We start from the raw sequence: 14,786 nt of genomic DNA, 5'->3' as shown, positions 1-14,786 counted from the left end.
GGAAAATAATCATTACTATTTTCAATACTTAGTCCTTTTTCATGACAAGTAATGCAGTGCAGAGGTGAAGCTAAATAGGTACCGCTCTGGCGGGAAGGTAAACGGTGTTTCCGTGCGCTGCTCTGGTTCATCAGAAGCGGCTTAGTCATGCTGGCTACATGACCTGGAAGCTGTACGCTGGCTCCCTCGGCCAATAAAGCGAGATGAGCACCGCAACCCCAGAGTTGGACACGACTGGACCTAATGGTCAGGGGTCCCTTTACCTTTAATGCAGACTTATCCCAACCCCACTTCCTGATCATTAGTAATTCTTATCAAGTCCTGCTAAGTGTTCCAATGCAACCTATCCTGCGTGCAGAGTACCCAGTATGCTGATCATAAGATTATAAAAAAAACTTGTAAAGTATTTTACAAAATAAGTACATGTTCCCGTAACTGATGCCTCATATTCTAGAGAAGGAAAATATGGATTCGGTATGCTTCAGAAAGGCCACAGCTGATAACATCATTATAAGAACTGTGAATAACTAATGATGATGGAATGTAGAGAAGCAGTTAAATACACGCGGGAGGGGGAACTAAGAGTTGATACTGAACTGCAAGGAAACTAAATTTGTAACTAAATTGTAACAAACAAACAAAAGTGCTGCAAAATTCAGAATGGTGCAACATACGTTAAATAGCTAAGCTTTGATTTGAACATGATTCCAAAAAGTACAGATCAGTACAATTCATACGGGAATTGGCAAAGAATGCATTCCTCAAGCATCTCTATATGACAATATAGATTCTTCACACAGAATGCAGCAAATAAAATCATTTATCCATTTGCTAAATGAATTTATCTGGTTTTGATACCTTTGTCACTTAGTATGTGCCACACTGCCCATTACAAAGGTTCATATGTTTGGAATGAATTTTGCTGAGACAAACCATCTTTTTAATTTACTTGTTGCTTTTGTTATTGCTGAAATGTGCCAGATTGAGTGTGGAGTGTTTTTTTTGGAGGGGAGGTACATTTAGCTGGAATGTGGACATAAGATATAAATGTTAGTTGCATAATCTTTAACTCAGTCTCAGGAGTATATCCACCAGTATTAATTGTGTTAGCTAAATAGAAACTGGAGATTGAGATACAGGATTAATCTGAATATCAGTTGTTGGGGTTGAGGGCAAAACAGCACACCCAGTTGCCAACTCTGGTAATATAGTTTAAAAGAAAATGTTTTCTGATCCAGCAGGGATCTACTTCTATGCTTCTTCAAACTTGGCCAGACAGGTCCAGATATTACAAAGCTTGTTTGTTGCTACGGGTCAGGAGTTTCTTTAAGTTGTGTCCTGTAGCCTAGTTTGGGGCCTGCACAGCTGCCTGAAGCATTATCATTGTTTTGGAGCTCTTCTCCAAAGTAGATTCTCCAAGAGGTGAAGCTAAACTTGGTTAAAGTTGCCATCTCTTAGCCACTATAATACAGTCACTGCTATTTCTGGAAAGAGATATCAATCAAAGCAAGTATGTTGTGTTTGAGCTAGGAGTATGCAAAATATTTGGATAGATCCAGAACCAAAGCAGGACAGCTTAAAACAGATTATGGGCTTGTTTGAATCAAGGCAGGATGCCCAAAACACCCTGAACCAAAGCAGGGACCATCAAAGCACCTCAAACCATAAAAGAGTTGAGATTTTTTTATTTTAAAAGATGCTGCAATTTGTCTGCAAAAACTGAAATTTCCTTCTAAGATTGCTATATAACCACAGTGAGGAGAGGTGTGGAGGAAATCTCTTTTGTATAGGACCGGTCTAGCTTCTAATGATAAATATTTATTTTATCAGGGGTCTCCAATCACACACTTTTGGGGAAGTGATGCTAAAGTAATCACCTTGTTCTTGTCTGTTCTATTCTCTCCTCTCTGCTTGCTCTATACAAGTGGTGTTTGCTTGGGAAAAGCTGGATATTCAAGTTCTTTTATCTTTGTGTCACTGCTCCTATCCACTCAGCATTTACTTCCTGTGAATTCTTATGCCAACTGAGTAGAACACAAGGCTGAAGTTTCTGCCTAAGAAATAATAAAGTTATAGATGGCTCTTTTGGGGGAAGGGAAGATAAAATTTTACATGTGTCCAAAACAAAAACCCTGAACAAGTTTAAACAAAAAAAATTCCTTCCAGTAGCACCTTAAAGACCAACTAAGTCAGTTCTTGGTATTAGCTTTCGTGTGCATGCACACCTGAACAAGTTTGTCTCTGATTTGGAAAACTTTATCCACTCAGAAGGAAATTTCATTCATTTCTGTTGAAAAGAAAAAAGCTAGCATTTTTTAGTTTTCATTTTTCTGAATCAAAATTTGGACCCCAAGCTGAACCAGACAGCCTTTGAACTGCTTCAGTTCAAATAATTATTTTTTCAAAGGATCTCAAACTTTATAGTTGATCCACACACCTAATTTGAACTGTGGTGCTTCTTTATATATTTTTGTGAGCAGCAAGGAATAAGGCGATAGTTCTGAACAACTGAAAGATATAATGTGCTCTTCTTTCAACCACTTCTAAATGCTATTTGATGGTCTTACTCATTGTCTTGTTTTACGAAGTATTTGTCAGATATGTGCAATTAAGACCACCTACTCACTCCAACAAGCCTTATGTGATTTTGAAAGAGAATTGTGTCTGCATTCTTATCTATTCCACTCTGCTTTGCCTACACATAAATAAGTATCTAGACATCAACCTGTTGTAATTATATCTTTTCAACTTTTACAAATCTTAAAGAGTTAAGGGAAAGAAAACATTTCTATTTTGGACTGAAGAGAAAGCTATTTGTTTTTCAGTGTGCCTGAAAACATCCCATTACAGTAGTAGCAAAATGGATATCCTTTTGTAACCTGAACAAGAGACTTCAAGAGCTCACAACCTAAGGTTTGGTTGCAACATCAAAACCAGAAAGTGACACTAGTAGGTAGGTGGCATAAAATATCAGACAATATTTAGAATTCACAACCACATTAAGATATGAAAAGGTAAGCAGACAGGGAAGTAGCTGGGGTAGCCAACCCTGCCCTATATCATGGTTAACCCATGGGCCAGAGCAACCAGTATGCTGACAGAAGTGGTCTCCACACCCTAGCAGCTTTATCTGCCAATGTGAATGTAAAGTGCTCTGCCTGATCTTTAGAAAGTTATCTTTAAAGAGAAGACTTGAGGTAGAATTCAACGTAGCACTAAGTGAACCTTCCATCAGCTCAATACTTTAGGCTTCCACAATGGAATGTTCTTCCTTGTACACCATCTAAGGGTTCAAGGGTTCTCCTAACCTTCTGGATTTGGGAAGGGCACAAAAGACGCAGGCAGGGAGAGGAGCACAAGTGGAAATTCTTCTGCTGACAGGATGTGGTAGCTAAATATCGCCACCAGTGCTTTATCTCCTTGTCTTTGTCATATTTGATGTGCCCCACATGTTTCGTAAGCAATAGTATAAAGAGATACTGGAAGTGATAAAACATACAATATATAAAAGAAATAATTTTAACCGAAAACTACCTGTTGGCAACCATGGATCTGATGAGGGCTTTACCAATGTGTTCACTTGATCCCAGTTAAGGTCATCATCATCAGACTGACTATATCCACATGATGCAAAAGGTTCATCGAATGAACAGCCACCTGTTAAAAAGAAAAGAAATAAAATAATTTGAATGCATTCTTTGACTCTTGCATTTTCATTTAAATTCCCTGCTTGCAAATCTGTTACTACCTTGAACATCACAACAGAACAAGTTCCCCCCAATGAACCCAGCATAAACTTGTTTCCAAAATATCATTAATTTTCATTACAAATAAGTCAGTGGTTGCTAGCATCAGATATGAACGATATCAGCATATCATATGCCTTTGCTTTTATAAGGCAGCTTATTATCCTGGAATTGTTAAAACTCATTTCTACCATATGTGCAGGCCCATTCCAGTAACCAGAGTAGGAATTTATGGGTGTTAAATCCCTGCAATCCCCAGAATGCAGATAGTCACTGTATGAGCCACATATCCGCAGTGAGGGATTGGGGGCAGGAGGGAACTTGGGATCTGGCAGAAAAGGATTATTTTCTTATTATGATGGAGATGTGCTTGACACATATGTGTCAATGTTTGCCGTCTATGCGCTGCAATCATGTCGTTTGTCAGAAGGACCTATAATCAACATCAGAAACTAAGTTCACACTCAGGGTTGAGTTTATTTGCTGCTTTTAGTATGGTACCAATGCACTATAATGCTCCACCTATAGCCATGAGTTGAAATATGCTAGTTCAAATACTCAAGCAAGTTCAACAACTGGTTTGTGTAACCCTGAGGCGAAATTAGTTTACACATTTTCTACAATGAATCACACTTTCTTTTTCTACTTAAATGTAGATGGAACATCCAATGACTTGCTAGCATATAAAGTCACCCTACCCGTATGCAACTCCCAATAACTGGTTTTGTCTTCAGTTTCTATCTTGTTATTCTATAAATTTAATCTAGAACTTCAGTTCAAAAATTCTTTGGTTCACAATAACTGGTTCATAATACCAGCAAGTGTTAATTAATAAATTATAAGAATAACATTTTCACAAATTATAGTGTTGATGTGATCAGAAAAGGTTTCCCAACCATGCTAGTGTTTGGTTTATCTGGTATACTGCACTCTTCAGGAAGGCTACCCCCACTTGTCAGGCTTCAAAAAAACAAACACTTTTCCCAAGCCTAAGTCCTGGTGGAGGTGGATAGTGTATGCATACATGTCAAGAGGTGTGTGTGGTGAATGCATGTTTGTGATGTGTGTGCTACGCACAACAGTTTCCCCAGTTTGCAAGTATGCCAACTGGCCAAAAAAGTTTGGTGGTTTCACTGCTATGTACTGCTTTATGCTAAAAAATAATTAAATGGGAATAAAATACTACTAAGAGCTATGACTAAGAAAAGGAACAGGAATGGCTAGTTGAACTATACTCGCACATTAATACACTTAATGTGAGATATGAGAAACGACTCATCTGGGAAGCAAACATTAATCATTACTTTTTTCAACATTCATCCAAACACTTTCTTCTTCACTTAAATACCACCATCTGTTTTCCTTTATAATAAACCTCACAAACATATTGCATATGCCCCGGTGGAAGACAGATAGGTCATTTTCACACAGTTATAAATTGTGTTGTAAGGAAGAGTCTTGTTCATTTTCTCTGAATGTTTCATGGAAAATTAGCAGTTCTGGACACTGCATCTTTCTTGAACACTCTTGACTGTACCCACCTCAATTAAAAATCACACTGTAATAGTAAGGTCATTAAAGAACTCATGGTTCTTATTCAGTATTTCACCTCGACAACAAAACATAATTTGTCTCAGATAGGAAGAATGAGATAAATTTTTAAATCAAGGAAATCTCCTCAACAGCTTATAGTTTGCTATTATTTTGTGTCTGGGAATTTTAGAATATGAAAGAAAAGCTAGTTCCATAAAACAAAAAATATGTATTTTTTTAATGGATGGATCAGTGAAATTATATCCCTTGTGCTAAACCACAGAAAATATATCAAGAATGAACTCTGGAAAAATCCTATGGTTGCCATATCTAGGAAATATAGGTACCACTTATTTCATTATTTATCTGTAACAACCTGGTGCTAACTATGCAGGCTTTGATGTGCACACACTGTGTGTAGAAGGGCAAGAGCACAGTTCTGTTACGTCCTGTGGAAGCCTCCATACAAGGGGGTTATAGCTACAAGAGGAAACATTATACCCCAACATAATACAACAATATATGACTACATAATTCAGATAGGGTAACAGTAAATCAAGCAAAGTATAGTGCATTGGAGAACAGCAGCAACCAGTCTATTCACCCTTCCTTTGGTTCTCCCACTTCCTTATGCCACTCCCATACGCTACATTTAATTAAGGGTTGTGATAAAACTGAACACTGATAAACAAGGAAAGCAACTGAAATCAGGTGCAAAATTGCTCGGGTTGAGAGAGAGAGCAGGTGTGTCATGCCATTTTTAAAGATGGCAACACAACCTTTCTAAAAAGATGTTGCGCCTTTAATCACCCTCCTGTGTCCAGTGAGACACTCAGACACTGCTTTATCCCAGATATTTCTCCCCACATGTTCAGGGGCATTTTAGACTGGTTCTTCCATTGTTGAGCTTTCATGAATCGTACTGCAGTCAGTAAGAAGTCTATTAGTTCTCTGTGGTGCAAGGTGGAGCCCAAGCCTATATCTAAAGATAGTAGGACTAAGGAAGGATTTTGAGAAATAGGTTGGATTGTAAATGTGGATATAATGGAAAATACTCTATTCCAACTGTTTCTCACATGGAGGCATTCAAGTTGTTCTATTTTAATAAATGTAACCACCATTCCATTCCTCATCTCATGAATTTTCTTTGTGGGTACATGAGTAAGGTCAACCGAACAGGTCTTCTTACACGACCATCACCCCTGATCCTCACCAGGTGCTGAAAATATGGGAAGGAGCAATGCTACTGGCCACACCTATGTTATTCAGGTATGTAAGCAGTATAGCAGCACATTGAAGTATGCCAGTGCAATATCTTAAGTGCATGTCTGATATAATGGATTCATGCCCCTTATTGATTGAATGATGGCTCAAGTGGTTTGAAAGAGCTGGGATTTAAGAAAGTTTCTTATAACTGTATTAAGTTTACAGTGAGGCATAAAAACCCTTAACTTTTCACATAACTTTTCACAATTATGATTGGAGGAAGAGGCGCAGCATTCAAACTAGTACCATTGAAGGATTTTAAGTGTCACATCCATGTCAAACAAACTAATCTCCAAACAACATACCATTATATATAAAACACAGAAAACAAAAACAAAATAAAGGCATAATTGAGCATAATAAAATCAGAACATAACAGAGCGCATCAAGAATACATGCAGACAAAGAACATACTCATATTGAATGGTTTCAGTTTGTAAAAGAAAGGAACTGTGATCAAAGCCTCACACTTCTGCCAGATTTGACACCCAAAGTAGAAATAGAGAGGAAACTGCATTACTATAAAGGAAATGAATATCAAAGCAGTCTATGTGGAGCCAATTTTTTTTCCGTCCAAAAGAATGAAAGCTATGTAAAATATTAATAAGCTCAGGTACATGCTTCAATTAAGAAGTTGAGCTACACCTCTAAAACACCAGCTGGAAAACTTTAAAGTAAACTCTATCATTTGCAAGATTCGGATCTAATACATAGATGACAGAATGATCTAACATATGCTTTGGAATTGCCCCAAATTACCAAAAATCTGGACTGCTGCCAAAACAGTACACATTATTACATCAAAGCCAAGGCATTGGAGTAGTCTCCCCACACTCATACACACCAACAGACACCACCACACTAAACATACATAATAAAACACACACAAACAATTCTTTATACTTATACTAAAGCTATTATCAGGTGTTGGAACACAGACCCGTCTGAGACCCTTATGTAAGGTTTATTTAGATAAATAAAACGAATACCATTCCATTGACATAGGGTGGATGAGCATGTGAACCAAGGCGCACAGAACTCTTTTCTCATGCTAAACTATTATAGCCAAACTTAGCTAAACTGAGCAATGTGCATGTGAATTATTATACATTCATACTGCCTGATTGTCTTAATCTTTCCCCTAGCTTTATTGAAAAAGCATGATTTCACATCCTTGAACAGGACTTAGATGAGATACATACATTTGCAATAAGCAATGTATTATTCCCAATCCCTATGTTTGCTAGGGAATGTAAAGCTATTAAAATAGTTTCCATCTGAGCATTGTAGGTTAAAATATCCATGTTTAACTATTCATTACAAAACTGAGTAAAATTACCAGTTAATGCAAGCAGCTCCCAAAAGATGATATAAATAAAATTTTAAGAGAGTCATCTATTAAAAGAGTTCATTATCTCATATTCCCTAGCTATTCTATAAATTGGGATTTACTATCATTATCTGTCTTAGATATTTAAAGCGAAAATTTAAATTTTACTTATTTTGCAGGTCCAAAAAACTAAGTCTACAAAAGTCTCCTATATTTTTGGGTTGCATGAATATCTGTGGACCAACTTATAAGGATGATTTTGCCTCATTCATATATTCCCCCCTGAATTCTAACATTTAAAAGCAGCAAGTACTTAAAACTTTTCAAGCTATCAATATGAAGCTATATTTCATATTCAGTATAAAATCGATAGAGAATCACACAATGATAGATATGTAGAGTTGGAAGGGACCATGAGGTTCATCTAGGCTAACTCCCTGCAATACAGTGGTACCTCTGGTTACGAACTTAATTCGTTCTGGAGATCCATTCTTAAGCTGAAACCGTCCTTATCCTGAGGCGTGCTTTCGCTAATGGCGCTTCCTGCTGCGCGCGCCTCTGGCGTGCAATTTCCGTTCGCATCCCAGGGCAAAGTTTGCAACCAGGAGCAGCTACTTCCGGGTTAGCGGAGCTTGTAACCTGGAGCATTCATAACCAGAGATACCACTGTATAGGAATCTCAACTATCCATAATAGATACTCATCCAACCTCTACTTTAAAACCTTCAAGGAAGAAGAGTCCACCACCTCCCAAGGAAGTTCATTCCATTGTTGAAAAGCTCTTAACATCAGGAAGTTTTTCTTGAAATTTAGTCAGAATCTCCTTTCTTGTAACTTGAAGGCATTGGTTCAGGTTCCACCCTCCATAGCATAAGGGTAGTTTAAAGCTTGCCCCATCTTCCATGTGACAGACCTTTAGATATTTAAAATGGCTATCATATCTCTACTCTACTACCTCAATTGTCCCTCATAAGCCTGACTTCTAGACCCTCAATACCTTCATCCAAGTAATTTATACAGGCCCAACAGAACCCTGTGGCATCTCACTTGTCCCCGTTCCCCAGTATGTTAAGGAACTATTAGTGAGCTCTCTTTGGGTTCTGTTGGTCAACCAGCTACAAATCCACCTGAGTCTAGCCCTCATTTTACCAGCTTGTCAGCAAGAATATCATGGAAGACTTTGTCTTTTTGAGTATTTCTGACCATGGCTCTCTCCCAGCAGTTCCTCCAGCTTTTTAAAATCAGCATTCAAGTCCAGAGTGTGGGTCCGATTGCATGCTTTCCCTTGTCTGTGTATAATGAAACCCAAGAAGACATGATCGTTTCCTCTCAAGGTTCCCAGTATTTCCCCTTTGTCAATCAGTTCCTCCCTGTTGGTGATGACCCCCTTGTTTCTTCATCCATCTTCTGGAAGATGAAAATGTCAGTTAAAAAATTGGTGAATTTGTTGGCCCTTACATTCATGGCAGAGTTTTAGTTCCAACAGATATCAAGGTAGTTGAAGTCTCCTGTGATTACTAAATCTTTCCTTTTGGAATGTTTAATCTGCTCTAAGAAGGCATCATCCAAGTCTAGAGTCCGGCCTGGAGGACTATAGACCACCCACAGTAAGGTCACTGTTGTTTCCCTTGCCTACAATCTTTACCCATATACACTCTATCTGTCTTTCATTTTCCAGCTCATGGATCTCTTCACAAGTGTGCACATCCTTTACAAATAATGCTACTCCTCCTCCCTTCCTATTTGGTCTATTCCGTTTGAACAGGTTACACCCTCAATTGCTACATTCCAGTCATGAGTCTCATCCCACCATGTTTCAGTAATGCCTATTAGATCATATTTGCCATCCTGTATTAAGAGCTCATATTCTTCTTGCTTGTTCCTCATACTCTGTATATAGTATAGAGACAAATGAAACCACAAGTCATTCCCTCCAGCTGCTTCCTTTTTATACTTTTCCCACCCTTTAGCAGGTTTTTGGAGCACCACCTCAGTTTCCTATGCATCAATGAAGCTAGTATCCAGAATACCAGGTGCTCTCTGTCATCTGTAATATTGTCTCTTTCCACCTCAATATATAGTTTAAAGGTCTCCTGATCAGATTCATGTGACTCTTAGCAAACACATTCTTGCCATCTCTTGCCAAAAGCCCTTCCTCAAGGAAGTGGAGACTAGTCCAAGAAGCCAAATATTTCCTGACAACATCACCTGCACAGCAAGTGATTTATTTCCTCTCCCCCCCCCTTCTTATGGGACACAACCTTCAACATGGAGTGATTAAAAACCACCTGTGCCCCAAGGCCGTTCAGCTTCCTGCACAGTCTCATAGTCCCTTGCTATATGTTGAAAGCTGTGTTTAGCGGTATCATTTCTATCTATAAGGAAGGGATTGTGGTCAGCGAGCTTTATAAGACTTCACAAATTCTTTGCCACATCTTGAATCATTGCACCTGGAAGTCAGCACACTTCCCAGGAAATCTTCTTACTTTCGCACATTGCTGACTCTGTCCCTACCATCACCACACATCTCTTCTCCCTCTGGAGCGGCAGGAATCGTTCTGTACACCATACCTTCCAGAGTCACCTTGTTGTATTATGAGATCTGCAACTGCTGTCCTTGCTCTTCTGGCCCAGAATTGGTACCCAATATGAGGGCATGGAATCCAGTAACACAGCATGGTTCCTGTGCATCACATTCCTCCAGCAGTTCGTCTCCTGCAATGGGCAATCCTCCACTCTAGGAGCACACTACCTTCATCCCTGTTCCAGGACAGTCCACTCTGTTATGTTGAAAAAATCCTCATCTTGCCCAGTAGCTCAAAGTGTGGATAGGTGGAACTCAAGTTGCTGTACTTTCACTGCCAGAAAGGCAACCAACTTGCACTTGCTGCAGTTGTAGTTTTGCGTGTTCTCCGGCAGTAAGACAAACATGGCACAGGTACTGCAAATCACTGCAACAGCTCCCTTGCCACCCATATCTCTTGGTCCTACACACACCATGAGACAGCACTCTGGGATGCCCCCTCAAAATGCCCTCGCTAACGTCCCTGTTTACAAGTCCTGGTCGTGAGCTCCCAGAGGCTGCGATCAGAAGGCAGAAAGAATTGAGCATTCCTCACTCCACATCCCATATAAACAAAACAAAGCAAGGTATTGCATCCTGTAATCTATACCTTTCCATAAGGAATCCAGCTGTATTTCTCTTCATCTGCACTTCAGCTTTTGAAAGAGGTATCGTCTCCCTTTATACTCCTCAAGCAAAAAACTATTAAGTGTACTTGAAGCTCAGTCGAGCTCCCTGGTGCAGCTCATTTTTAATGAGCATCTTGTCTTCATGTTCCCCAGAAGACAAGATCCGCAAAGCAATCTCAGACAATTTGAAAATGAGGTCTGCTGCTTCCCCAAACCGTTGTCTTTTTGAGCCTGAAAACTTCTTGTTTAGGCCATATGGGAATGGTGGACGATTTTAGTCAAACCTGATTTCACTCTTTTTTTTTATCACAAGCTCCTGCTTAGAAGCCCCACTGTGGCTTGGAAGTGCATGCAGTCTGCTTTATGCTTTGAACTTTAGAAAGGATTTAAACAGTCAATCTCAATATCATTATAATTCCAAGTGCATTACCTTTATATTGGTTGTGAGAAAATAAAAATAAAAAGTTTGAAGCTGATTTCATGGGTAATCCTTTCAATTTACTTGATGAGTTTTGCAGCTGCAAGTGCATGCTCTTAAATAATAGCATTTAAAGCAGCAGTAGAAATCCTGTGTATTTAAAACACTTTCCTTGTATTAAGTAAAGAACAAAAGCAGTATTAAGTTTTCTTGGCCTGAAAGGATTGCAGTTAGACAAAAAGAAACATTTCTGCAATAATTACCAACCATTTCTTAATTTCTTAAACCATTTCTTAGACCAGCACCAGTACTTTTAGTAATGCACCTTTAACCAGTGGTTACTTTGGCCTCCAGGATCAAGTTCTGTGTTCTACTATCATAGCTTTAAAAGGTTGTCAAAGTGATTCAGTTAGAATTCACACAGATTAACCAAACACAGGATTGCAGTCATAGGGAGCAATTCACCAAGCCAATACAGAAAACACATTGCAATGGTGATGGTTGAATCTACAGTACAGGGATACAGTAAGTATTCCTAATTTGCAGAATGTTATCTTAATTCTTGTGTATTTTTACTGGTAGCTACTATGTCTATTTTGTGAAGTGCTATACGCACTTGGGTAATAAGACACATATTACATATATTTTCTGTTATGATCTCTCCTAACCTCTGCCAAAAAAAACCCCTCAATTTGGGGAAGAAATTCATATACTGAATGAAATAAAATCAATGGTGTGTTGACTACATATATTTACTCCTATACTTTCTTTACCCATTTTGCTGAAAGCAATTTTAAGCGTTTGTTTTCTCATTTTTTTTTTTGCTTGAAAAGTTTCTGTTTCTAAGCATAAAAGTCAACTTCCTTCCACTGCTCAAGGCTACCATAGTTTGATTCCAATCTGCTCATGTATGACCCAGTGCTAACAATAGAATTCATTATTCAACTTATATCCTTTTTGTAACAGCTGTTGGTAGAGTATTTTGTCTGTAGCAGAAAAACCTTCTGAAATCTGTGCTTCTGCTGCACACCAGACTGATCAACATAACTGAAATCACCCAAAACTCAGTAGCCACTTTATCACATGATTCTTTGCATCCAAAAGTGTCATCTCATCTAGCTGATAGCCATGTCAAACTCAAATGTCCAAATCTCTGTTTTAAAATGTACAGTTGTACTTCTACTTACGTATCCCTCCGGATACAGAATCTTTGGGTTACGGCCACAGAAAACTGTAGGGTATACTTATGGGTTTCATCGCTTGCGCATGGGCAGAAGCACGCCTCTATTTACGTTATTTTCAGGGTGCGAACGGACCCCTGGAACAAATTAAGTTTGTATCTGGAGGGTCCACTGTAGTTTGTTTTCTGTAGTTCATTTCTAAGCATCATCTCTGATAATCAGAAACAATTTTACTTTGTGCTTCACATCTTTTTTTTTCCTTCCTGAGAAAAACTAAAGAGCTGATTTATGTAAAGGTGAATTATTTCTGCAACCCTTAACATATGGAGCTTTAAGAAATGAAATGCTGAAGGCAAAATATGTATGTAAGCATTTAATATGCACGTTTTAAAATATCATCAATAGGGCAACAAGCAGGATCAAGACTGCTGAGCATGGCAAGGGAGCATGGCAATGAGTCGCCAGGGGGAGCAAGGTCCCGCAAGGCTTGGCGGAATCTATCAGAGTCCATCAGCTTCTGCGGGCAAGCCCAAATCGGCTCGCCACCTAAGCAGGGTGGGGGTGGAAAGTCAATCCTGGCTTTAAGAGCGTAGTGATCAGACCATGGCACCTTCGTCTAAGGAGACATGATCACATCTATACCTACGCCAAAGGTCAAATCCAGCGTGTGGCCTGCTTGATGTATGGGGCCCGAAACAAACTGGGAGAGCCCTAGTGTCGCCATGGAAGACACCAGGTCCAGAGCCTGTGAGGAGGGAGTGGCATCAGCATGGATGTGAAGTCCCCCAATACCAATAGGTTAGGGAACTCCAAGGCCCAGCCAGCCACCGCCTCCAATAGGCCTGACAGGGTGGCTGCTGGTGCGCTAGGTGGCTGGTACACCAGCCAGACAACCAAGCTCTCCTCGGAGCCCCACACTAGGCCAACACATTCAATGCCAGGGATTGATGGCGATGGTAGTTTGTACACCTCTGACATAGTTTATATCAAGTACCCCTGCCCATGAGGCAGACTGAAGCAGCCACTTCTGGTGGCAGAATCCCGCAGGGCGGCACCCCTGTGAGCACCCTTCCCTGCTGCCACCACTGCCCCCCTGCCCCAAAGCCTTGCTTACCAGAGTTGCATGGCAGTGGCTTCTGGCAAGATCTTGTGAGATCTTGCAAAACTCTCGCAAGATATCACTGGAAGCCACTGCTGCACGACCCCAGCAAGCAAGGCTTCGCCGTGGGGAGCGGGAACAGCACCTTCTTGTTTAGCCTCAAGCAACAAAATGTGATGGCCTACCCCTGATTCCAGTTAATAGAACAAAGTGCAACCGCTGTGTCCACTTGGACAAGACCAGCATCGAACTTCTTTGCCACTTTGTAGATAAGAAGCCAGATGAAAATGAGCCTTAAAGCAATTCCCATTAGCTCTTTGTTTGATACCACCTGCCTAAAGACTGGGCTCAAAATTCCAAAGTGGAAAGTAAGAGTTATGTGACTGAAGCATTTTTTAAAACAAATATTAAAGCTGCTTTTCTTGACGTTAAAGGGGAGAGGGCTAAACATAAAAAAAAATGTTTTTCCTAGTCCAAGGCAAAACCTTTTTTGTATACATAATGTTTCATTAAACTGAGCAAACACTCCCTCTCCACCCCAAAAAAAGAAGACATCCTCAACTTTTATATACTCTGTTCTGACCAAAAAAATGATGACTAGGCAGAAATCAGGAAGCAGATTAACAAAACATGGTGTGCTTTGTACTAGTCTTTATTGCTATTCTGATAAAAGTTCTTAAATACAATTTAATTCACTCTAGAGTGTAGTTAAATAGTCTTGATTGATGGTACCTTCTCTTAGTCTTTTTCATTTGTTAAATTATGACAGATGACTTATGTACATTACAGAATTTCAATGAAGTTCCCCCCTTACTTTAATTAAAAGTATCCCATCAACAGTTGTTCATAATCTATCTCTCCCAGAACAATGTGACAGTCAGCAATGATGATAAATAAGGGGAAGGCCAAAACATTACAGAGTCAGTCCCTTGATGATGTGAGGAGCAACTGGCATGTGAATATAGAGCAACTATCTCAGCAAATTTGCAGCAGTGCTGGCTCCAAACACTTCAGCATGCAG

General features: G+C 39.5%; 1 protein-coding gene across 27 annotated transcripts in view; it reads right to left on the bottom strand.

Moving 5' to 3' along the window:
* PTPRM (protein tyrosine phosphatase receptor type M) overlaps positions 1–14,786 on the bottom strand; it is a 413,795-nt gene that overhangs the window by 293,112 nt on the left and 105,897 nt on the right. For all 27 annotated transcript variants that reach the window (XM_083746769.1, XM_083746763.1, XM_083746742.1 and 24 more), the window contains exon 2: positions 3,535–3,657. In XM_083746769.1, the coding sequence (XP_083602895.1) occupies positions 3,535–3,657 (123 nt within the window). The remainder of the gene's footprint in view (positions 1–3,534; positions 3,658–14,786) is intronic.

Source organism: Podarcis gaigeae, assembly GCF_964106915.1.
Source record: "Podarcis gaigeae genome assembly, chromosome: 7".
NCBI lineage: Eukaryota > Metazoa > Chordata > Lepidosauria > Squamata > Lacertidae > Podarcis > Podarcis gaigeae.
The sequence above is the reverse complement of the archived record's forward strand: the minus strand, read 5'-3'. Positions and strand labels throughout refer to the sequence as shown.